General features: G+C 40.8%; 1 protein-coding gene across 4 annotated transcripts in view; it reads right to left on the reverse strand.

The window, feature by feature from the left end:
* Positions 1–23,695, reverse strand: part of actn1 (actinin, alpha 1) — a 225,307-nt gene extending 201,612 nt beyond the window's left edge. For all 4 annotated transcript variants that reach the window (XM_051920067.1, XM_028822116.2, XM_028822115.2 and 1 more), the window contains exon 1: positions 23,309–23,695. In XM_051920067.1, the coding sequence (XP_051776027.1) occupies positions 23,309–23,413 (105 nt within the window). In that variant the 5' untranslated portion in view covers positions 23,414–23,695. The remainder of the gene's footprint in view (positions 1–23,308) is intronic.
* Between the last annotated feature and the right edge of the window lie 2,912 nt (positions 23,696–26,607).

Genomic DNA, 26,607 nt, shown 5'->3' on the forward strand with positions numbered 1-26,607 from the left:
GTCACAGACTGCACATTGACGTAAGGTAAATGTTTATTTTATTTCAGAAATTTAACTGGCTAGTAGGGGTGGGCGGTATGACCAAAATTCTATATCACAGTATTTTTCTAAATTATCCCGGTTTCACGGTATTTGACGGTATTTTTTTCCCATGCATGAGTGGATGTTAAACACATTTTCCACTGCAATTACTGGCTAAGAATAACCTATTCCACTGTCAAGAGCATTGTACATTGTACAAAAAAACCATTTTAATGTGCACACAAGTATTAATACAGGTTTGCATTGCCCCATAAAGTGATATTTTTCAAGGAGGTGGCACTAATGAAGAGAAGGAAATCACATTGCATGACAGATGCAGTCAAAATATAGAACCTTTTTATTTAACAAATTTTGCAAAAACTTAAATTATAATTTTGACAACATATTTTCAACCATCCAAAGAGGTATTTAGACTTAGGAAAATATCCAGAAGTGCTTGTCAAAAGTTGTATTGCACTGAACAAGTCTTAGAAAAGGAATAAATAAATATTTTTTGTAAAACAACTACACTTTCTGTTAATGTTAACAATCTCTGTCCACTGACACGTTAAAGTGACTTTTTAAACAACTTTACCATTATTAAACTGCATAACATTTAAACTAATAAATAATAACAATAAAATAAATAATTGTATTATTACTGATAGTTGCACTATTATTTCAAGGCTTCAAAAGCCCAGGTGCATTACACAGTATTCACCAAATTAAAATAAAATAAAACAAGTGCAATCTTGGTGATGACATCTTTACCAACTGAACTATCATTTAGGCAAACTGCATTAATATGGACCCTGCTTCAAGCTAAGCTATATACATATATAATACAACTGAAACTTGCATTTATAATTGTATTTGTGGTATAGCCCTACGGAATCATATTAGGGCCACAGTGAAGAAAAAAAAATACGGACACAGGGAAGAAAAAAAAAAACTATACGTCGAGAATAAAGTCGACATTTCCACTCTATTCTTATAGTTTATTTTATAATTTAAGTAGAATGTCGTAAACTAAACTTCATCCTAAAATCATTGTTTAATTTACTAGATTTTCTCAAACCCCGTCATAAGTTAATGTAGTACATTAAATGCTTTGTGTTGTGTTCCCCGACCCAGTTGTTAATCACTACGCTTCTTAAACTGACTTCCTCCGCACTAAGAGGAGACAGCGATCACCATACAGAATCCATTCACTGTATGATATTCCTGCTCTCTGAAAATTTAGAATTTATATCAAGTATTTATTTATATCAAGTATTTATCTTGGCATTCTAAATGTTCAGAGAGCATGAATATCATGTGAATGGATTCTGTGTGGCGATCGCTGCCGGTGCCTCCTCTTAGTGCAGTGGAAGTCAGTTTAAGAAGCTCAGGGAACATTTAACACAAAGCATTTAATGTGCTATATAACTTATGACGGGGTTTGAGAAAATCTAGTAAATTAAATATTCATTTTACGATGAAGTTTAGTTTACGATGTTCTACTTTAATGACAAAGTACGAGAATAAAGTCAACATGTCGTCACAATATTACACAGTACCCAGGTACATTACACTGTATTGAAAACAAATAAAACAAGTACAACTTGGCTTGCAGTATTATCCAGTAGTATAGAAACAGTGTTTACACATCTGACCTTTTAAAACTAAAGCATCTCCAGGCGACAGATGTGACTCATTTTTTTTGGCTCTCTGTCCATTTTCACCGCGCGGCATACCTATGCTACCACCCACTATTTGGTGGTGTAGCAGTGAAAAAGAGCCCTAGTGCAACAAATCTGTGTTTAGCAGTGTAGCAGTGAAAAAGGTCCCCACTTGAACAGTTTCCCGCTGCGCCATGTTCCGAACGTCATTTAGGCAATTTAAACCGGTGTTGTGGTATAAGAAAAATCCATATCATAAAAAAAATAAAAAACGGTTTTCGGTATGAACCGGTATACCGCCCAGCACTACTGGCTAGTAACACAGAGTAATTCAGAGTTAAAAAAGGTTGCCATTCTATTATGCCTTACACTACTTATATTTCCCTCATTTACCAGACACTTTATTGGCGACTTAACGAGACTGCGATGTAGTCATCTAGGTAAATGTTTCAAGTATACTGGCAAAGATTGACCACTCCAGAGTTGCTAACAAACTGAATTCCTGACATAAGGTAAAACAAAGGCAATACTTAAGTCCCCCCCTGAAGTGTACTGCTGCCTGTTATATAATGTTGCAGGGAATTGCACCCCACGACCTAGATTGTTAAGTTTTGCATTGAATCTGATTTGATATTTATTTAAAATGTAATGTTGTTGGCACAGAAAATTCTACAGAATTATTTTTGTAAATATTTTGAAGCATGTATTGCTTTTTGCAAAAAAAAAAAAAAAGGTTTACTTTTTTACAATATTAATTATTGACCGTAATTATTGTGTTTTAATAATCATACAGCTAACAGTCAAAATTTATCTTCTGTATTGGTATCATGTACACTTCACAGTACACAACTTTAATCTTTATTACATTACCGCAACATCATCAACTTTACCGTTCATCACAATTATTCCTAATATTATGCAGCCTTAGTAGTTATTGTTCATTTTTAGGTTGGTTGTGGGAGATCTGAGAAGACCACAACTGCTGTGATGCCTCAGATAACTGCAGCATGTGTGAATGAGCATATCAGTGGTTCAACTGTAAAGAGGCTGTTTCAAAAATAACCTTGAGTCCACTTTCTCTTTAGTCAAATTTTGACAATTTCTGTATACCCTAGTTCAGTCTCCATCCATAACCCAAAGCAATTCCCATAATCTGTACAAGGAGGACTAAAATGTGTACAATTAAAAGCTTACAACAACCACAGCAGCATCCTGAAACTGTTCAAGGGCATGTGTGAACAAAGCTATCAAGAACACCCGGAGAGTCGACTTGCCAATTTCTCAGGTCAAGACATAGAATTCTTCCCAGGAATTTCCTGGGATGGGATATGCATGAACAAAGCAAGAAAAACTTGTAAGCAAAGCATGTAAAGTTATTTAAGACACAGAGGTATTCCTACAAAAGACTTGGATGACGGAAAATTAAAGTCATGCTTGATCTTTTAGTAGAATTCTTTTTTGCTAGATAGCTTTTTAAGAGTGTAATTTAAAAAAAGGTTAATACTTTTTTAATTCAAGTGAACAGGAAAATTACTAAGCCCACTTACAACAAGATATGGTCCCAGGAGGAGGACGTGGGCTGTTCTTGCCACCACACTTAGGTGGTTATTAGTCCGCATCGTGGTCTTCAAGGTGGTTATTAGTCCGCATCGTGGTCTTCAAAAGGTCTCCTGGAATAGACACTGTTTGCATTATGCAATAGCAAAAATTTTTCAACTCTGCTGATTTGTATCTGGCTAAATGAGTTTTCGCTGATTTTTGATTACAATTTAGTTCATGTCTCAAATTCATCTTTTTCTTCTATCTGCTGAGGCAGAAAAGAATGGTTGAATAGGACCAGGTAATAATTCTTTACATTTATATACAGTAATCCCTCCTCCATCGCGGGGGTTGCGTTCCAGAGGCACCCGCGAAATAAGAAAATCCGCGAAGTAGAAACCATATGTTTATATGGTTATTTTTATATTGTCATGCTTGGGTCACAGATTTGCGCAGAAACACAGGAGGTTGTAGAGAGACAGGAACATTATTCAAACACTGCAAACAAACATTTGTCTCTTTTTCAAAAGTTTAAACTGTGCTCCATGACAAGACAGAGATGACAGTTCTGTCTCACAATTAAAAGAACGCAAACATATCTTCCTCTTCAAAGGAGTGCACGTCAGAGAGAGAGAGAGAACAAAGCAAACAGTCAAAAATCAATAGGGCTGTTTGGCTTTTAAGTATGCGAAGCACCGCGGCACAAAGCTGTTGAAGGCGGCAGCTCACACACCCTCCGTCAGGAGCAGGGAGAGAGAGAGAGAGAGAGAGACAGAGAAAAACAAAGTCAAAAATCAATACGTGCCCTTTGAGCTTTTAAGTATGCGAAGCACCGTGCAGCATGTCGCTTCAGGAAGCAGCTGCACACAGAAGGTAGCAACGTGAAGATAACCTTTCAGCATTTTTAGACGAGCGTCCGTATCGTCTAGGTGTGAACAGCCCCCCTGCTCAATCCCCCTACATCAGGATCAGAGAAAGTCAGCGCGAGAGAGAGAGAGAGAAGTAAGTTGGGTAGCTTCTCAGCCATCTGCCAATAGCGTCCCTTGTATGAAATCAACTGGGCAAACCAACTGAGGAAGCATGTACCAGAAATTAAAAGACCCATTGTCCGCAGAAATCCGCGAACCAGCAAAAAATCCGCGATATATATTTAAATATGCTTACATATAAAATCCGCGATAGAGTGAAGCCGCAAAAGGCGAAGCGCGATATAGCGAGGGATTACTGTAGTGCTTTTCTGGCTACTTTACGCAGGGAGGACCTGGGAAGTGAACCCAAAATTATTATTATGCAAGACAAGGAAACGTACAGAGGTTTACAAGACATGAACGAATGCTTACAGAGGAAAGAGCGTGAAGATAAGGATGAGCAAGTACCTGTGCCAAAATGAGACCTCAAGAATCAAAGGCAAAGTCACGCATCATCAAATCCAAAATTTCAGTAAACCAATAATTAGTCTTCTCCTTCCAAAACTTGCATATTTGATAACACTGCCAAACCAGTTTAAATGCCGACACGAGTTCCTGTCTCTGCCCCAGCACCCCAACAGTGTGCCCTGACAATCAACAGGCAAAATTGTGGTGTGCAAACCAAAACAAAGACGGCATCACCGAAAACAAATAATGCTAATATAATAACAATCATAAATGTGGTGTGTAACATATTTCTGTAACTAAAGTAAATAGACTTTGTAGCACAAATAATACATCAAAAATTAAATAATTCATGACAAAGTTATTGACTGAGAAGTACATTTTTGATTTGGATTTGATATACTTTGCTAATCTCCTGAGAGGATATTCATCTTTTCGCATTACCTTTGGATTTAATCAGTGAACCAGACTCATGACACTCTATGATTTAAACACAATATAAACATTAGCTATTAGCAGAATAAAATTAACTTGCCAATTGACTGTTTCTGTCTGTCAATGTAGTGCCATAATCCAAATTAATAAAAGGACAAGGTGTCTGTGTGTGTCTGTCTGGCTACTAGAGTTAGGAAGAAAACTTTAGAAATAAGCAAAACATGTTGAAGGGTCAAAAAGTATATAATAATACAAAATAAAGGTCTTAAAAAAAGAAAATTGGTCTTATCAGCCTGTTTATTCTGTTGTCCAAAGTTTTATACCAGCAACAGCAGCATGGTATTGACTTTCTTGCACCTGCTTGGGCCACATGAACAAAGTTTACATCTGTAATGCTAATGAATGATAACTTCACATGGTGAGCAATGGATAAGTGAAAGTACCGATAAATGGATGTGCACTGAGAAAGGCAGGTGCAAAAAAGGGTAATTATCTCAAAAGGAAAAGGCCTACTACAAGGAAAAGGGGATGGGGGAATATTATTATACCAAACTGAATATGCAACCAATGTGTCTAGTAAAAACACAATATTACTTAGACTTTTACCCATCTTAGATAAGAAGCTCAGTCACTAACTACCCTTATAACTTATATAGAAGGGTCAAATCGATAAACTTTTTTGGAATGGTTAACCTAGAAAGAATCTGGTTACATGTGTTGAAGAGCCCACTCATGTCAATTTAAGGGTCAGTGTCTACCCCACAACACGAGTGAAAGTCAAAGTACTTGCCAATTCCAAACGTAGGTGGAGAAAGGGAGTTCTGTGATGAAGTGGCACCTTGTCGGGGGTTGATTCCTGCTTTCACCCAAACTGTGACCCTAAATCACCTGAAACAGACTATGCCATGTTGCTTTATGCATACTGTACAGTTTATTTTCACACTGGACACATTCAGTCAGTCATAACAGAAATCCATGGAGATGGTAAAGGGCTGGGACTGAGGAGAAGCGAAGATGAGGTGGCAATCACTACCACAACCAAACATTTAGTCTGATTAAAAGCTCCCTCCGCCAAATACAGTCCACTGCATTTTTAAGCATTAAGCAAGCTGGCTCCTACTTGACACATTCTTCTGCTGAAACATACTGTATATCTTGCCTAACAGCACTCTCTGACAGCATCCTTCCTGCTTTAAACCGCTATCTCGCTAATTAATATTATTTGACCTTTGGAGTTTGAATCCTGCATATTTAATATTTGCTTACTGAATAGTTAACATACAATAAATGGCCTATGTGTCTCCTGGACCTAAGCTTTAAAAGAGCAAGGAGGGAGGTTACAAATCATGAAAGTATAGGGAGTGAAGCAGGATAATCTGCAAGACTGGAAGCCACGAGAGAATTAAGATATGCAACGATTAACACTGTTCACTCACTGACCCACCATAATACGCTCAGATCCCTTATTTGTGTGGCATCAATATTTTTCCAATGACACCATAGTAATGTTGGATCAGCATTAAAATCTTGAATTCAGTACCTAAATTAGTTTTCAAACCTCAGTACCAGTACAAGAACGGTTCTGAAGCAAATAACAGATAACTACCAAACCTCCCCAAATCTTACTCCAGCCTTTCTGGTGCATGGCTTCATTGCATGCCCTCCAGGTTCATCGCACTCCACACTGCTTCCCTCTTCATATCATAGCATGAAGTCTACGTCAAAGCATTAGGATGGTGTGGAGTGTCTCCTGTGAAGCTTTGTTCATGTCTAAGCTGGAGGTTGAAATTCTGAGCACACTGCAAAATCAAAACATTGTTTAAGCATATGGTTTCATCAGTTCTCCAGCACATCGCACATTTTAGCCAGCTACTCAAAAACAAATATCGAGAGGAGGGGTTTCAGTGGAAAGCTGATGCTTACTTCCAGTACCAAAAAATCCCAAACTGCTGGCACATTTTAAATGTTGGGTTTTTCTGTACCTTTCCAGTACTGATATACCGCACAAGCCTACGCCAAAAGACATGCAGCTTATGTGAAGAGCTAATTGTGAAATGAGGTCCATATGAGTAGGATAGGCCAATTAGGACAAACCGGTGTGTGGGGAAAGAGAGGACATTTGTTTTTTTATTGATAAAAACAAGCTGAAATGCTACTTATCGTTGGTGTCAGTTACAAATGCATGTGACTGGCCAATCGAAACAAAAACTCACCAGTACTAAGAGTAAGGTGCAGGTGGTCACAAGATGGCACCTGCCAAATGAGGCAATAATTAAAACTCGATTGAGCAACTAATCAACATTTATCTTACAATGAAAATTTTAAAAATAATAAGACTAGTATATAAAAAAGACACTATCCTTAATAAAAAACGTGAAAACAACATAAACCAAAGGGATTTAAAAACCACTCTTAACTAACTAGGGGGCTTCGCCCCCTGCTCGCTTTGCTCGCCAACCCCCGTGTTTGGTTAATCTGATATACAATTTACATGTTTTTTTTCTCTTTGGAATTGTTTCAATTTCATTATTTGCACTTTTACTTTAAAGCTTCATTAAAAACAATTTTGTTTGGAGACACATTGTGACAATGCCCGTAAGTGAATATTGTTTCTGTTTCTCTAATAAATAATCTGACTTTTTCTAATGTTTGTCCCTGTGATTTATCGATTGTCATAGCAAATGCTATTCTCACAGTAAACTATAAACATTTTAATACGAATGGCATATCACGATCTCCTCTGGTGTGTAATGTTATTTGCGGAATATATACATAACCTTTCTTTTTTGCCTGTTAAAATTTGCATCGCTTCTCCGTGATCATCAATATACACCTGACCGAATTGTGTATTCTTTGAGATTTAACTTGTTGTTGCTTTAACTGTTCCGGGACCACAGATTTGCATTGCGTATGGTCCATTATTGTGTAAATCCACGTTTTGTGCATTGAATGATGCAAATGCGAATAGACTTTGTTGTTTACTCTTTGCCTTTTATTTCTGACCCTGATTTGTCCTGCTATTTTTTCAATTACACCTGGCTCTGAAGATTAAACACCTTTTGTTTGCGGTAATGCGATCTTTTCTATCTTTTCTTTGATACTGTAGCGAATGACATGATGAAGTGTCACAAAAGTTTTACTTGAACAATCGCCGACTTCCTAAGCCCAAACACAACTTTCTAGCACCCTCTCCAACGCCCCCGCTTACCGCATCAATCAATACCCCGCTATCAGTCTTCCGTGCTGTACTCCGCCCTCCCTCCATCGGACCTAACAGTCACTTAAAACCAAACAGCCCTCAACCTGGCTGGGACGCTACAATACTTTTGGATTTTACTGCTTTCATATTCTGTACCTTTCTCTGCATGTGTATCGCGCCATCGTTTGTTGGAGCCTTTCGAATTCCACTGCTTTTATAATCTCTTATCTGCCTTTTTTTCTCTCCAACGCCTTTGGGTCTCTACTCTCCGTATTGTCCTTATACGCTTTATATGTGCTGAGAGCACATGATCTGTGTGTACTACACGACTGAGTGTTTTTTGATGGGTGAGCTCTTATATGATACTCGCCTACCCCCGGCGTTGGGTATCCTGAAATACATTAGTCGAGCTCGTTCGTTTTGGAGCCGAGCCGGCTTCCCCGCGGCATTTCAGACGCGCGTTGTAGGTGCCTGCGTTCATTGAGTTTATCCAGGCGGGCCTGTGTTTGTATATCCGTCAGTCGAGATCGTTCGTTTTGAACCTGTGCCTGCTTTGCTTCCGCAGTTTCAGACGCGCGTTGTAGGTGCCTGCGTTCATTGATCTTATCCAGGTGGGCTCGTGTTTGTATCGTTGAGCTGTATTGTGTTTGAATTTGGTGTAAAGCGTTCAGTGGTTTGTACAATCCCAAGCAGCATATTATTCCTAACTTCACTCCGCAGTAGTGCTACTCACAATATGGCGGTGACGCCTGCACCTTCACTCCGCAGTAGTGCCACTCACAATATGGCGGTGACGCATGCACCTTCCGTACCATGTCGGGTTTCACTATGCTGTGTAGGCGCCTGCACTTTCCGTACTATGCCGGGTTTGCCTCAGCTGTGTGGTTTGGACGTTTAGGGTTCCGTATTCTCTGGGCTTGTTGCTTTATTTCTCATTTCTGTTAGTTAAGCTCTTTCGTTGTTGGCGTTGTAGGCGCCTGTGCTTTCCGTACCATCTCGGGTTTGATTATGCTGTGTGTTGTGGACTTTTGTGGACTCTGTAGTCTGTCCCATTTTACTCTGGGGCGGGGGGCTGTATCGTTACTGCTTTCTGTACTATCTCAGGTTTGATTTGTGAACCTTTGTGGACTCCGTAGTCTCTCCCGTTTCACTCTGGGGCGGGGCGCTGACTCCTTGTTTTTGTGTGGCGCCTACGCACTAGGTCTCCTGCGTCCATGGGCATGTACCTGCGTCCATATCCGGTTTACCATTCTCGGTTAGTAATATGGATACAGCACCATTGAAAATTTCACTTAACCACAATATAGAATGACAATATAGAAATTACACACTAGCATTTCTGGTACCTCTGTTAAAACCTCTTTTAAAAGGTCCTCTCAAGTATGGTATAGTGGATCCACTGCAAATCCCTAAAAGGCTCTCAAGTATGGTATAGTGGATCCACTGCAAATCCCTAAAAGGAGACCCCATATCATGTTCATGGCTTCATTCCTTTGTTAAACTTGTCAAAACACATTGCACCCACTACTTACACATGTGCCTTTTTGCTAAAGGGAGTAGATGTAGGAGGCTAATGGAGTTCTTCATTTTGTGTGAACAAAGGACCACCAGCAGCAACAGGATCAGCATGATGAAGAGAGTTAGTGGTACACTTCTGGTGTGCCAAAGAGCCCCTGTGACTAGCCATCATTAAAGGGAAGGGCGTAGCAGTGGTTCAGAGCTACAAAGATCTGGGGAAAGAGCTGTCACGATCCAGAAATTTTAGATGACGAATAATTGTCATACAAATAATTAATAAATAATAATAATACATTTTATTTATACAAGGCGCCTTTCAGGGAACTCAAGGACACCGAACAAACAAACAATAAATAAATAATTAATTAATTAAATAAAAGACACAATTATAAAAAACTTAAAACATCAGAAAATCTAGAAATTAAAACCAAACAAAACCATTATAATCAGGAGGAAAAAGAAAAAGCCATTTTAAACAGATGTGTTTTAAGTTTACATTTGAAGGATGAATGTGATTTGATATTTCGGAGATCCGCAGGCAATGAATTCCAGAGCTTGGGAGCAGAACGGCTGAAAGCTCTGCTCCCCATGGTGGTTAGATGGGCGAGAGGGACAGTCAGATGGGTGGAGGAAGAGGATCTAAGGTTACGGGATGGAATGGCAACATGAAGAAGGTCAGACAGATATGAAGGGGCGAGGTTATGGATGGCCTTAAATGTTAATAGTAGAATCTTAAAATCAATACGAAACTTGATCGGGAGCCAACGAAGCTGCTGCAAGACCGGAGTAATATGGTGAATAGATGGGATTTGAGTGATGATACGTGCTGCAGAATTCTGGACTAACTGAAGCTTATGAAGAGATTTATTAGGGAGACCAAAGAGGAGTGAATTGCAGCAGTCCAGCCGAGAAGTGACAAGACTATGAACAAGAATGGCAGTAGTATGAGGAGTGAGGGAGGGGCGAATGCGATTAATATTACGTAGGTGGAAGTAAGCAGACCGGGTGATGTTATTAATGTGACATTGGAAAGATAGGGTACTGTCGAGGATGACACCCAGACTCTTGACCTGAGATGATGGGGAAACAGAGTTATCAATAATAAGAGAAAGATTATTGGTTTTGGATAATGATGATTTTGAACCAATGAGGAGAACCTCAGTTTTGTCACTGTTTAATTTAAGAAAATTCGAAGAAAACTAGGATTTAATTTCAGCAATGCAGTCAATAAGCAAGGGTGGTGGAAAAGAGGAGGTGGGATTACCAGCAAGGTAGAGCTGGGTGTCATCAGCATAACAGTGAAAATTAATGTTATATTTGCGAAAAATATTGCCAAGGGGAAGAAGGTAAATAATAAAAAGAAGAGGCCCCAGGACAGAGCCCTGGGGCACACCAGAAGTAACAGCGGTGGGTTGGGATGTGAAGGTTTTAAGTTGTATGAACTGAGTGCGGCCTAAGAGGTAGGATCTAAACCAATCAAGTGGAGTGTGAGTAATGCCATTCAAAGATAATCTATTAAGGAGAGTGGTATGACAAATAGTATCAAAGGCCGCACTCAGATCAAGGAGGATGAGAAGTGATTAGACCAGAATCAGCAGCCATAAGGAGGTCATTAGTAATTTTAACAAGTGCCGTTTTTGTACTATGAAGGGGGCGAAAACCAGACTGGAACTTTTCATATAGATTATTGTGAGATAAATGGGTGTGAAGTTGGATAGCTACTATTTTTTCAAAAATTTTGGAGATAAAGGGCAAGTTAGAAATGGGGCGAAAATTATTGAAATTAGTAGGATCAGCACCAGGTTTTTTTAGTATTGGGGTTATAACAGCAGTTTTAAAAGATGAGAGAATAATACCAGTAGTAAGAGAAGAGGGAATAATACCAGTAGTAAGAGAAGAGTGAATGATGGCAGAAATGAGAGGGACTAGAGAGGGGAGGCAGGCTTTAACCAGAACTGTAGGCAGGGGGTCCAGCTGACAAGTAGATGACTTGGATTTGCAGATGAGATCTGAGATTTCAGAGGAAGTGGGAAGCTGGAAAGAAGAGAAAGAGTGAATAGGCAAGTGTAGTTCAGAAGGAATATAGAGAGGATCTGGACCAAGGTGCTGATGTATCTTTTGGATTTTCTCGTTGAAAAAAGACATAAGAGAATTACAGAAAGCAGTTGAATAAAGGTGAGATGGTAAAGAGTCTGGAGGTTGTGTAACATTATTAAGTAAAGAAAACAAAGTCTTGGTGTTACCTGTATTACGAGTAATTAACTGAGTGTAATAATTAGATTTGGTTTGAGCTATACAATCCTTATAATAGAGAAGATGATTTTTATACATCTCTTTGTGGACAAAGAGTCCGGATTTTTTTAAACAACCTTTCAAGTTGCCTGCCCTTAGCTTTCAGAAGCCGAAGTTCAGGCGTAAACCAAGGGGCAGAAAAAAAAAAGAAACAGAACGGGTTTTTAGCGGAGCCAGAGAATAATTGCAATTAACACTTTAGTCGTTTTCTGTTCATTTTAAATCACTATTATACAACAAGCCTAATAATAATTTAATAATATACATATACCTTATGTAGAAGAAGAGTCATTTATTGGCAGTGGACAATCGCAGACAACACTAAATCTGTGAGGTCTGCATGTTCTGTTGTTCAGTCCTGCATCCTAAAGGTGTACAGGTTACGCTGTCAACTCTATATAGATATGCATACTGGGTTTATCTCTCTATTATAATAAAAAATCTTGGGTGGCAAGACTTTCTATCCTGCGCCAAGATGTGATTTTTTTGAAGTGAGACACTTTCACCTCCCGCGAGATGAGACTTTGTGCCAAGAGATTTAGCCACGCCCAGGGTCGGAAATAAAAGACAAAGGGTAGATGACAAAGTAGAACATCATAAAGAATTCAAAAACGTTGGCACGATATACATGCAGAGCAGGTTAGAGATAATGGAAAAAAAAAATGATAGTAATGATCGCATTAGTGCAAACAAACAGAAATTACTCGGTAAAATAACAGAACAGTGAAAAGAGATTGAATATATTGTTCGGATTTAAACTTTAAGTCGGAGACTTGTAGATCATCTAATTCATGTTGCCATCAGGGAAAAGTAGTGTTTCTTCCAAATGAAGAGGTGTATCCGCAAGAATCAAGATTGGTGAAAGTGAAATACAGTGATCCCTCGCTATATCGCGCTTCGCTCCATCGCGGATTTTATACAGTGGTGTGAAAAACTATTTGCCCCCTTCCTGATTTCTTATTCTTTTGCATGTTTGTCACACAAAATGTTTCTGATCAAACACATTTAACCATTAGTCAAATATAACACAAGTAAACACAAAATGCAGTTTGTAAATGGTGGTTTTTATTATTTAGGGAGAAAAAAAAAATCCAAACCTACATGGCCCTGTGTGAAAAAGTAATTGCCCCCTGAACCGAATAACTGGTTGGGCCACCCTTAGCAGCAATAACTGCAATCAAGCGTTTGCGATAACTTGCAATGAGTCTTTTACAGTGCTCTGGAGGAATTTTGGCCCACTCATCTTTGCAAAATTGTTGTAATTCAGCTTTATTTGAGGGTTTTCTAGCATGAACCGCCTTTTTAAGGTCATGCCATAGCATCTCAATTGGATTCAGGTCAGGACTTTGACTAGGCCACTCCAAAGTCTTCATTTTGTTTTTCTTCAGCCATTCAGAGGTGGATTTGCTGGTGTGTTTTGGGTCATTGTCCTGTTGCAGCACCCAAGATCGCTTCAGCTTGAGTTGACGAACAGATGGCCGGACATTCTCCTTCAGGATTTTTTGGTAGACAGTAGAATTCATGGTTCCATCTATCACAGCAAGCCTTCCAGGTCCTGAAGCAGCAAAACAACCCCAGACCATCACACTACCACCACCATATTTTACTGTTGGTATGATGTTCTTTTCTGAAATGCTGTGTTCCTTTTACGCCAGATGTAATGGGACATTTGCCTTCCAAAAAGTTCAACTTTTGACTCATCAGTCCACAAGGTATTTTCCCAAAAGTCTTGGCAATCATTGAGATGTTTCTTAGCAAAATTGAGACGAGCCCTAATGTTCTTTTTGCTTAACAGTGGTTTGCGTCTTGGAAATCTGCCATGCAGGCCGTTTTTGCCCAGTCTCTTTCTTATGGTGGAGTCGTGAACACTGACCTTAATTGAGGCAAGTGAGGCCTGCAGTTCTTTAGACGTTGTCCTGGGGTCTTTTGTGACCTCTCGGATGAGTCGTCTCTGCGCTCTTGGGGTAATTTTGGTCGGCCGGCCACTCCTGGGAAGGTTCACCACTGTTCCATGTTTTTGCCATTTGTGGATAATAGCTCTCACTGTGGTTCGCTGGAGTCCCAAAGCTTTAGAAATGGCTTTATAACCTTTACCAGACTGATAGATCTCAATTACTTCTGTTCTCATTTGTTCCTGAATTTCTTTGGATCTTGGCATGATGTCTAGCTTTTGAGGTGCTTTTGGTCTACTTCTCTGTGTCAGGCAGCTCCTATTTAAGTGATTTCTTGATTGAAACAGGTGTGGCAGTAATCAGGCCTGGCGGTGGCTACGGAAATTGAACTCAGGTGTGATACACCACAGTTAGGTTATTTTTTTAACAAGGGGGCAATTACTTTTTCACACAGGGCCATGTAGGTTTGGATTTTTTTTCTCCCTAAATAATAAACACCATCATTTAAAAACTGCATTTTGTGTTTACTTGTGTTATATTTGACTAATGGTTAAATGTGTTTGATGATCAGAAACATTTTGTGTGACAAACATGCAAAAGAATAAGAAATCAGGAAGGGGGCAAATAGTTTTTCACACCACTGTATGTAAGCATATTTAAATATATATCGTGGATTTTTCGCTGCTTCGCGGGTTTCTGTGGACAATGGGTCTTTTAATTTCTGGTACATGCTTCCTCAGTTGGTTTGCCCAGTTGATTTCATACAAGGGACGCTATTGGCAGATGGCTGAGAAGCTACCCAGCTTACTTTTCTCTCTCTCTCTCTCTCTCTCTCTCTCTCGCTGACTTTTTCTGATCCTGACGTAGGGGGATTGAGCAGGGGGGCTGTTCGCACACCTAGACGATACGGACGCTCGTCTAAAAATGCTGAAAGATTATCTTCACGTTGGCTACCTTCTGTGCAGCTGCTTCGTGAAGCGACATGCTGTCCGGTGCTTCGCATACTTAAAAGCACGAAGGGCACGTATTGATTTTTTTATCTGTCTCTCTCTCTCTCTCTCTCTGTCTGCTCCTGACGGAGGGGGTGTGAGCTGCCACCTTCAACAGCTTTGTGCCGCGGTGCTTCGCATACTTAAAAAGCCAAACAGCCCTATTGATTTGTTTGCTCCTTTGAAGAGGAAGATATGTTTGCATTCTTTTAATTGTGAGACAGAACTGTCATCTCTGTCTTGTCATGGAGCACAGTTTAAACTTTTGAAAAAAAGACAAATGTTTGTTTGCAGTGTTTGAATAACGTTCCTGTCTCTCTACAACCTGCTGTATTTCTGCGCAAATCTGTGACCCAAGCATGACAATATAAAAATAACCATATAGACATATGGTTTCTACTTCGCGGATTTTCTTATTTCGCGGGTGGCTCTGGAACGCAACCCCCGCGATGGAGGAGGGATTACTGTAGTTCGAAAGAAAATTTCAAGCCCAGCGAGACAAGACTTTATGCAAAGAGATTTGGAAAAGTCCTGCCCACATCAAACATTTACAAGCATGCACACTGTTCAATCATTTTTGATTTGTTTGAATGCTCCTATCGGACACAGTTCGTGTAGAGAAAGAAAGAAAAATGATATTCACTCATGGGCAGTTATACGTTGCATTGACACAAAGTAATTCCAAACACAGAATCAAAATTCAATGCGATATTGCCTAAAAGAGAAAAGAGATCGAATATATGGACACTAGGGGGCTCCGCCCCCTGCTCGCTTCGCTCGCCAACCCCTGGTGTTGGGAAATTACAAAGAGCGTGATGTATGAATGAGATATAGCATAGTGTGAAGGTGTAGATGACGCAGATAGGAAGCAAACAATAAAGTGTTTGGCACAGTGTAAAGGTTTATTGGAAAATTTCTTTGTAAACAACATTAGTAGTAAAGATGGTGTCTTGTCCTTGAATGAGTTTTCCTTGGCATGGAGCATTTATGACCTTAACTTTAACGTCAGATGAACGTCGAAGTTGTGAGAAGGCCACATAAAGTTGTCCATGTACAAAAATGGGCTCAGATAGGTAGATGCCAACCTTGTGCATGGTTTGTCCTTGTGATTTGTTGATGGTCATGGCAAAGGCAGGTTTAATGGGGAATTGTTTCCGTTTAAGTGTAAAAGGTAATTCCAGGTCAGAACTTGTAAGGTCAATTCTAGGAATTAGAACAGTATTGTTAGCATGTGATCCTGTAAGAACTGTTGCTTGAATAACATTGTGTGTTATGGTGTAGACGACTAAACGTGTACCATTGCATAAACCCTGTTTAGTGTTAAGGTTTCTTAATAGCCTTAAAAACGGAACAATACTCATGCTAAGACTGTGTTGTGGTAATCCGGCTGGGTTAATAGTGTTCAAATATGCTAAGGGGAAATTAAGATGGTCATTGTCGTCATCAGAGTCAACTTTGTCAGAGCTTAGAAAGAGGTGTGACTCTCCAGGAAGTAATGAAATGACCTGGTTATTAATGTGATCAATAATAATATTTTTTGGACATAATATACTTCGTTGTGTTAAAAAGGGCATTTGGTCTAATGAGACCGCTGTTCCAAATATCTCCGTAAGTAAGTCGTCGCAGATGAAGGGTTGAGGAATTGTAATAATATCTGGGTGAAGTCCATCTGTATTGGTGAGTGTACAATGTTCTAGTTGTAATAACCAATTGTTATATTCGGGATCTGGAAATCGCATGTTTTGTACCAAGTGTATCTTTAGAAAGCAATGCCAATTGTTCGCGTAACATTTTTTGTTCCGCGGTTTTAGAAGCGCGCCGAGGTGAAGTTTTTTTTTTGATGCGGGTTCGTGTTTGTGGTCCCGTTACTTGAGCCGTCTAGTTTTGTAGCCGTGATCGTGAATTGATGACTTGTTTGATCTTTATCATTAGGAATATGGATAAGTAATAAGTAGGATCGAACTCACTGTTAATATGCGGACTGTTCGTTTCTTCGTATTATCACCAATCAGGTCTCGTGCCTGTATATGTATTGTAGTTCGGTCTCTTGTCGTTTATGTATGACATCGTCGCGTATTTTACGGTGGACTGAATAATAGCTGAGCGCATGGCATGTGGAGCAATAGGTAAGCACTGTCTAAAATCTACTCCTAATAAAAGTACCTTTCCTCCAAAGGGAATATTATTATTCATCAACGCAATGCCAATTGTCCGCGTATTTTAAGGTGGACTGAACAATAGCTGAGCGCATTGTAAGTGGAGTAATAGTTAAGCACTGTCTAAAATCTCCTCCTAATAAAAGTACCTTTCCCGCAAAGGGAATATTATTATTCGTTACTGTGCATTGTCATAGTGGATACCGATGTTTCTGTGATTGGGACCGGTATTTGGAATAAGGAGTGACATGTGTTTTTGGAGCCGAGACATTTTTTCTTCCGCGGTTTCAGAAGCGCTTTGTAGGTGCCGACGTGATTTGTGCATATTTGCGTTCTTGATTTGTTTCAGGGTGCACTGTTCCAATGCGATGTAATATTTGTCCACATATGCGAAAGCAGTATGGATCATTGCCTTTTGGTGACCTGATATTTACTCCGGTAGATGCAAAATCAAATGAACTATTGTAGGATGTAATGCAGTTCATAAAGTTTTAACTTTCAGGTACTTCATTAGTTAGAAGCTTCTGTAGATATGCAGGATATGAATGTAAAGGAGGCAGTGTAATTTGACTTTTTTGACAACAACGTGTAAATTCATTACTTGTATTGGCATTTGTTTCTTCAGAGAATTTAAGTGAATGACAATGATTGCAAATGACATTCATTAATCCCAATGAATTTTCATGAAAAGTGGACTTATTATTGAACGCGTTGTCAGCTAACTGGCGCAATCGTTAGTGTGGTCGTGGGTCTGAATCGTCCTTTTTGTGTACGTTTCGCGTGCTATGTCCGTAGTCTGTCCCGTTTCGTGTCCAATGGGCTTTGTGTGGCGCTCGCGGCTTGTTTTTTTTTGTGTGCTGGGGGCTTGTTGCCTGAGTTTTTATTTCTGTTAGTGGAGGGGGTGTTTGTGTGTCGTGGGGCTGAATCGTCCTTTTTGTGTGCGAACCGTTTCGTGTGCTGTGTGTGCCTGCGTGTGACTCCTTTGTTTTTGGTGTTCTAGGGGCGCGTGGCCTCATTTCTTATTTCAGTTACTGGAGGGGGGCTTTGGGTGTCGTGGGTCTCAATCCTCTTCTTTGTGTGTGTCCCGTTTCGTGTGCAATGGCTTCGTGCGTTTACGTTGCATTCCATCCGGCCGGTTTCCGTTGCTTGGGGGGGGGGGGGGGGGTTTGTGGGGCGCCTGCGCAGTACGTCTTTTGTGGCCACGGCCCATGGCCGGATGTCCCTGCGTCCATCCGGTTTAGCATTCTCAGTTAGTAATATGGATAGGTGATATGACAGGGAAAAGTAGTGTTTCTTCCCAATGAAGAGGCGTATTCGTGAGAATTAAAAGATTCGTTTCTTGTTAGCGGCAGAGACGCGAAGTTGCTGGTGCATAGTGCAGGCAGGGCAAGGGTTGACAAGAAAAGCGAGCGGGGATGACGCCCCCTAATTTAAAATAAGAATGAGCCCCATTACAGGGTATTTTGTCACACAGGCAAAGATTTAAAAAAAATGTGGTACTATTCCTAGGCTTGGAATACAGCAGAAGCTGTGCTAGATGCTCAGTCTGCTCATATTTATATTTAACAAATAATTCAGTAGAAGTATGTGATGCATATTGTTTTATCAAGTACACCCTCTTAAAAGACACAACAATGCTTTGATAGAATACTCACTATCAAAAGAGATAACTGTAGTAAAAATGACTATTATATTCCAACACATTATAGACGGTACTTATGAGTGCACTGCAACTAGAAACATATTCCAAAAGAGTTAAATATGGCATCATGGCCAAGGAAAAAAAAAATTAAAAAAATTTATATATATATATATTAATTATATTATTATTATTATTATTAATTATAATATTATTATATATTAATTAATTTGCTTCATCAGGCCATGATCTTCAGCTCTCTCTGGATCGGTTCGCAGCCGAGTGTGAAGCGGCTGGGATGAGAATCAGCACCTCCAAATCCGAGACCATGGTCCTCAACCGGAAAAGGGTGGAGTGCCCTCTCAGGGTTGGTAGCGAGATCCTGCCCCAAGTGGAGGAGTTCAAGTATCTCGGGGTCTTGTTCACGAGTGAGGGAAGAATGGAGCGTGAGATCGACAGGCGGATTGGTGCGGCATCCGCAGTAATGCGGGCGTTGCATCGGTCTGTCATGGTGAAAAAGGAGCTGAGCCGCAAGGCGAAGCTCTCAATTTACCAGTCGATCTATGTTCCTACCCTCACCTATGGTCATGAGCTATGGGTAGTGACCGAAAGAACGAGATCGCGAATACAAGCGGCTGAAATGAGTTTCCTCCGCAGGGTGTCTGGGCTTTCCCTTAAAGATAGGGTGAGAAGCTCAGTCATCCGGGAGGGGCTCAGAGTAGAGCCGCTGCTCCTCCGCATCGAGAGGAGTCAGATGAGGTGGCTCGGGCATCTGATCAGGATGCCTCCTGGACGCCTCCCTGGTGAGGTGTTCCAGGCACGTCCAACCGGGAGGAGGCCCCGGGGAAGACCCAGGACACGCTGGAGGGACTATGTCTCTCGACTGGCCTGGGAACGCCTTGGGATTCTCCCGGAAGAGCTAGAAGAAGTGGCCGGGGAGAGGGAAGTCTGGGCATCTCTGCTCAAGCTGCTGCCCCCGCGACCCGACTTCGGATAAGCGGGAGACAATGGATGGATGGATGGATGGATATTAATTATATATACATACATACATACATGCATACATACATATACACATATACATATAATATAATATGCATGCCCCAAAAAATAAATAGAATTGAATCAGCTCCATAAAAAATCATATCCAGGAGTCAGGCGAAAAAATGTAAATGGCAAATAAAAGCATGCTGGCGTCTTTATGCAAGTATCTGGCTTAAAGCTAAAAGTCAGATTTTTCAAGGGATGTTAAAATTAATGAAGACATTAAAAAAACTAAACTGCCCATGCTTTCACACTAGATAGTCAAATTAAATCCAATTTATTAAAAACAGAGACGTGACTAGTGCTGTTCGCTGATATTTTAAAACAAATAAAAGTACAACTGAAAGACCACACTTATGCCATAGGCCATTAATTGCTAATAAAACACCTCATTAAACTGCCTGGATTAGGAAAATGAATTCAATTTGCTCCTCCCCTACCTACTGCACAGAACTCACCAAGTGTAATAGGGTCTGCCTTGGGTACGCTTATTATTGAACTGAAAAAAAAAATCTATTTAAATTGATATTTCATTAGATCTTTTTACAACAGTGGTAATTTCTATATAAACATCTTTGACATTTTCATTATATATGAGAGAGAATGATATAGATATATAGATAGAGCTGTATCTATACACACAGCTGAATGGATACAGTTTCCTTTGCTTAGCATCACGTTTCATTTCAAACTGCAGCATCTGCAGCAATTGTTATTTTTCACCGATTCAGCAATCTGCATAGCAGGTCACTTACATTTATTTTTTTGTTTGCCCACCAGCGCCTTTTCAAGCCAGTTCAAACACTTTCGCACATGTGACCTCATGTTGAGCAGTCCGAGCCAAGGTTTTTCGAGAGAAGGAAAAAAAAAAAGTTTTTCCTAAGTGTAGACTGAGAAGGGATGATTATTTCCATTTTTGGGCAAGCTGACTGCAGACGCGCCCAGCCAGGAGCACCCTGTGAAATCCGGCTGCAGGCTCTGTGTGTGAGTGTGTGTGTGTGTATATATATATATATATATATATATATATATATATATATATATAGAGTCAGAGAGAATTGTAATAAAGGGAAGTGCTTTAGAGAAAGGCAGAAATGGCCATAATTACCCATATAAAGGGAAAATGTGCAATTAGGGAACAGAGTGGATACCTAAATTAACAATGGCAGTAATAAACTGAAGGGGAAAAAACTTGTACGGGAGGGCAGGGGCCAACAATTACACTTTCATTTATGTTTAATATTTTTTTTCCCAGTGCAAGGTTCCAGCTATGTTAACATCTATATATTTGATGATTTAGATCTGACTGGTAAAGCACACACTTTTTAACTTTTTTTTTCCTGTCACAGCTATTATTAGTTCTATCCTTCCTTACAGTAGGACTTGTCCCAAAAAAATGTTAAAAAGTTTCAAAGGAGATATGACATCTACAGCAAGCATATACCCATTCAGATGCAATTTATCATCAGTTGACCATTGAGGGTGATATGGACTATCTGCTCCTAAAGGACCAGTATATCTACTGGTCAAGGAAATGTTTTTTGGATGGAAAGGAAGGATTTCAGGACAACCTTATTGACCCTCTGGGTGCTCCACTTTCCACTCACAGTCCATGAACAAGCAAGTTAGGTGGAGTGGTGATGTTATATCAACCCATGTGTGTGTTTGTGTCTGTTGACCCACTGCTAGGAAGGCGCCATGTCTAGGGCTTGTTCCTGCTTTACACCCTGTGGGCTCCGGCTTCCCCATGACCCTGCTCTGGATAAGCTGGTTTAGAAAATGGGCGGATGTATTGACCCTATGGCCTACGCAATACCTTGTTAAATTAAAGGGGTGTTTCAGTCTTTGCAAGGCCAATTTCTTTGACTCTTCGAGGATAAGAGACATGCTGAGCCATCAAGAAGGAGCATTCAATTAATTTTTTTTTAAATTAGGTGGAGCGATGGTTAATTCTGCAGCAGCAAGAACAAAAACTCTTAACATTGATATTGTCAGTTGAGTCCCTACCACTGACTGGGCTCAAAGTGTAAAAACCATCAGCAGTAGCTAAGTGCTTTAAGATTGTGGTTTTCATAATAAAAGCGGTCAGTTTGCCTCCCAGCTCCAGTAGCCAGGAACATTTCCAGTACAATGAGAAAAAGTAGCTATATGATATGTTTAATTGCAAAGTAACTTAGAAATTAACTATCCTTCCATATTTAAAACAATGTCAAAAATACCAAAAGGTACAAAATTTAATAGGCTAGCTATTTGTTAAAAGCCATACATACAGTCAGTGGAGGGGCAAACATTAACATGTTACAAATTCAAACCCATAATCTTAGTCGCCAGGTCATGACTGAAAAAAGAAAGATGAGGAGTGATGTGCAAATATTTAAAAAGAAAAGGGTGTTTCTTCAAAAATCAACACCCACCCAAATAACACATCCATGCCCCTAAATATGCGCTCACAGTGCAGGATTTCTTACAAGGCAGCGTATTCAGAAGAAAGTCGCAAAGCAGAAGCCAACCCTGGAAGTGATACTGAGTCGCAAAAATACTGGGTTAAGTTCAGCAGCACCAATCCATGTCACTCGAATACAAAAGACATCCAGCTAGAAATCAAAAATCCGTGGGATGTAAAAGTGTATTGGCCAATACAAAAAGTGATATAAAATGGCAATGGCTGGCAATATAACATGTGGGGAATCAAAGTCAAAGGGGAAAACAGATGGTAGGCATGACAGTAGCTTAAAGGAAAGGGATATTGGAAACCGAGTAGGGAGTGCGGGCGTGATGGGACAGGCATCCCATGCGTGTCGACATTCCTGCTGTCTCTTGAAACACCGAAGCCGTGCAGCTCTTCAGATGAAACGACAGACAAAAGAAAACCCGAATCGAGGAATGCGCACCCCCGAGCAAAATAAAACGTAACTGAGACGAGGCGCTCAATTCTGCAGTTTAGATCGACTTGAGGGAAGAAAGTGGCTTTGCGAAGGCCAGACCGCGCCCCTCTAGGTGTGCTGCACACCTGAATCACACTCGGGGGTCTTACATGACTTTCTACACCCTTCCAAAACGATAAACAAACCCTACACCTGAAACGACTGAACGCGGCCAATCTTTTCAGCAGATATATTTTTTGAAGCTTAATATTTAAAAAATAATTTACGCCATTAAATCCTGTAGAATTGTGGGATTGGAAGGGCGCACGTTCGTACTCCAGCCTAACGATTGATGCCTACCTCTTTCACTTAAGCGTGAGCGGGAGTCCCCGGGCAGGTAAGCTAATAAACGGGAAAGGAAGGCCGTCTGTTGGGGGACCTGAACACGCCATACTAAACGTGCCCATAAAAACGAGCAAACGGCACGAGAGGACAACGAAATATAGCGCCTGTCCAACACTTAGCGCCCGTAGGCTCAAGCCTACTCCGAAAGGAAATGCTACCCCGTACGGCAGGATGCCTCACGCGATGGAAGACACAGACCACTGCCACGAATTCAGCGCTGAGAACCGGGGAGGGGGGTTACTGGGGGAGACGGAGGGGCGGGAGGGCGGTCGATCGCCTACCTTCCGCTGTTGTTTCTCCCAGGCAGGGTCCAAAAGCAGATCCCTATCCCAATCGTCTTCTTGCTGCATGTAGTCAATGCTGCCATCTCCATCATAATGATCCATTTTAAAGCTTCACTCTTTTCACTGGGTTCCCCTTGTCCTCTCCTTGGATGTATGAAGGTCCGTCGCGCTGAATAATGAGGTGTTTCTGCTCGCCGAATGTTTGCTGGAGCTGGCACCGCAGCGTATTTTTTCCTGGCAGAGAAGAAACGGATGCAGTGGAAATCGCACACCCTTTCTGTCCGTCCGTCTATCTCCCTCTCTCAATTGCAACGGCACTGTGGCTCCGGAGGGGAAGGGGAAAAATGCAAGCAACCTGAGCGCTCCCTCGATGCAAAGTTTGCCAAAAAAGCACAAGAAAAGAAAAAAAGAGCAACGGTAATTTAATTGGCTGTCGATCGCGCACAAGGCCGCCTCCCCCGTCAGTGATTGGCTGAATTGATCTGTCAAGCCGTTCCTCAACGGGGACTGGCAGCGTAATCACGTGCCCCGCCTTCGCCACCTCCCCCTTCTTTGACTGTCATTAGCCAACGGCGAGGAAACAGACGAGCTCAAAGTTTGCCTTTTGATACAGGGGGGGGTCACATCTCTCCTCCAATATTTTATACGTCGTTTTAGCTGTCACGATCTCTATGAGTGTTTAGCTCATTTTAACGCATTAGTACACGATAGTATATAAAGCTACGATCATCCTCAAGAGCATCAGCTACGTAGTATCCATTTAGTACGAAAACTGTACAGACTCGGAGCGAAAAGTTCTGACGCGGCTGATTAAAACAGCACAGTGAATTCCAGACCCTCTGAAAAATCCATTTCTATAGGATTAATCATCATGTAGCACCCTAGACGTCTCTGTCATGAACGGTTTGGTCGTCTCCTGCCAGATGGTACCCACACCACACAAAAAGATTTACCTGCACCCTTTTAACAGACATGCACACTATACCAAACACTTTATTTCCACGTAACACTTTTAAGTTAATTCTCTTTGTCATTGTTATACTCATTAAGTCCAATGTGGACCAATATGTCTGATGCTGTAGTAGTGCGGTGCTTTGTAATTTTTACAATACACCAAGTTGAATGTGTGGAGTTAGTGTACTTGTGCGCTGGTATACACGTATGTGTACTGCGTCAAAGGATGCCGTTATTGAACCAGTCCTGTTTGTGCTAAGTATTTGTGTATAGCTGTAATGACAAATAAACTTACTTCTTCCAGTTAAGCCACATGTTTCTCCTGGACCTGGGATAACACTACTGTTCCAAATGTGTTAGGGGTGCATACCAGGTTAACTTAATTTTTTCATGACTTTGAAATGTTTGAGTTTTTTCGTGTTATTGCCTAGGAGGGGTTGCATCACTTTGTTGATGTTTATTTTTAATCTCCTGTGACTGAAATGAGTCACTCTGATATCAAGACTGTTACTGCGAGTCATTCTGATCAACCTTCTAACAGCATGTTCCTTTTGTGAACACAACAAGAGGGACCTGCAGTATAGTAATCCCTAGCTATATCGCGCTTCGACTTTCACGGCTTCACTCTATCGCGGATTTTATATGTAAGCATATTTAAATATATATCGCGGATTTTTTGCTGGTTCGCGGATTTCTGCAGACAATGGGTCTTTTAATTTCTGGTACATGCTTCCTCGGTTGGTTTGCCCAGTTGATTTCATACAAGGGACGCTATTGGCAGATGGCTGAGAAGCTACCCAACCAGAGTGCGTATTATGTATTAAATAAAACTCCTCAAATATATTGTGAGCACGGGGGCTGTTCGCACCCCTGGAGGATATGGCCGCTCCTCAAAAAATGCTGAAAGATAACATTCACATTGCTCTCTTCCTTGCTGGGCTTACATATGGCTGCTTTGTCAAGCGATATGCTTCCCACACTGTGCTTCGCATACTTAAAAGATTAAACAGCACATATTGATTTTTGATCATTTGCTTTTCTCTCTCTCTCTCTCTCTCTTGCTCTGACATTCTCTGCTCCTGACGGGGGGGGGGGGGGGGGGGGCTGTTCGCACCCCTAGACAATACTGACGCTCGTCTAAAAATGCTGAAAGATTACCTTCACATTGCTCCCTTCTGTGCAGCTGCTTTGTAAAGGGGCATGCTTCCCGCACGGTGCTTCGCATACTTAAAAGCTTGAAGGGCACGTATTGATTGTTGATTGTTTGTTTTTCTCTGTCTCTCTCTCTCTCTCTCTGACATTCTCTGTTCCTGACGGAGGGGGTGTGAGCAGAGGGGCTGTTCGCACACTGGCCTAGAGGATACGGACGCTCCTCTAAGAAATGCTGAAAGACTACCTTCACATTGCGCTCTTCCTTGCAGCTGCTTTGTATACTTAAAAGCCAAACAGCCCTATTGATTTTTGATTGTTTGCTTTTTTCTCTCTCTCTCTGACATTCTTTGCTCCTGACGCGCACTCCTTTGAAGAGGAAGATATGTTTGCCTTCTTTTAATTGTGAGACAGAACTGTCATCTCTGTCTTGTCATGGAGCACAGTTTAAACTTTTGAAAAAGCGACAAATGTTTGTTTGCAGTGTTTGAATAAAGTTCCTGTCTCTCTACAACCTCCTGTGTTTCCGTCCAAATCTGTGACCCAAGCATGACAATATAAAAATAACCATATAAACATATGGTTTCTACTTCGTGGATTTTCACCTTTCGCGGGGGGTTCTGGAATGCAACCCCTGCGATCGAGGAGGGATTACTGTATTCAAATGTTAATGCCTTCAAATGTACACCTGGACAGGTCTGACGCAGCAGCTCTCCAGTATCCAAGTTAGTACTTCTTATGTTTGTTTGAGGGGTTATTTTCTATCTATCTATCTATCTATCTATCTATCTATCTATCTATCTATCTATCTATCTATCTATCTATCTATCTATCTATCTATCTATCTATCTATCTATCTATCTATCTATCTATCTATCCAATGGACAGATGCCCTAAGGAAAGGTTTTCTGGCCTTCTGTTCAAAGCATTCTGGGCAGGCTCTGGAAATGTAAACTGGATTGAGTGAGATCAATATGAATGGGTGGATGGACCGCGACCCGCACTGGACTGAGTGGTTGGAGAGACCAGTACAGTGACCCAGCAGGTGGTGGTTCTTCCCAGTTTCTTCTTAACTATATTTGGACAGAAGTTAGTTTCTCCAATGAACTGTCTCTTGAGTGTACTGCCTGCACTTTTTGTGGGTTCTGCATGTAATATAGACAGAAGGGGTCAAGTAAATTGGCTTGTGTCTG

Source organism: Erpetoichthys calabaricus, chromosome 16 (genome assembly GCF_900747795.2).
Source record: "Erpetoichthys calabaricus chromosome 16, fErpCal1.3, whole genome shotgun sequence".
Taxonomy (NCBI): domain Eukaryota; kingdom Metazoa; phylum Chordata; class Cladistia; order Polypteriformes; family Polypteridae; genus Erpetoichthys; species Erpetoichthys calabaricus.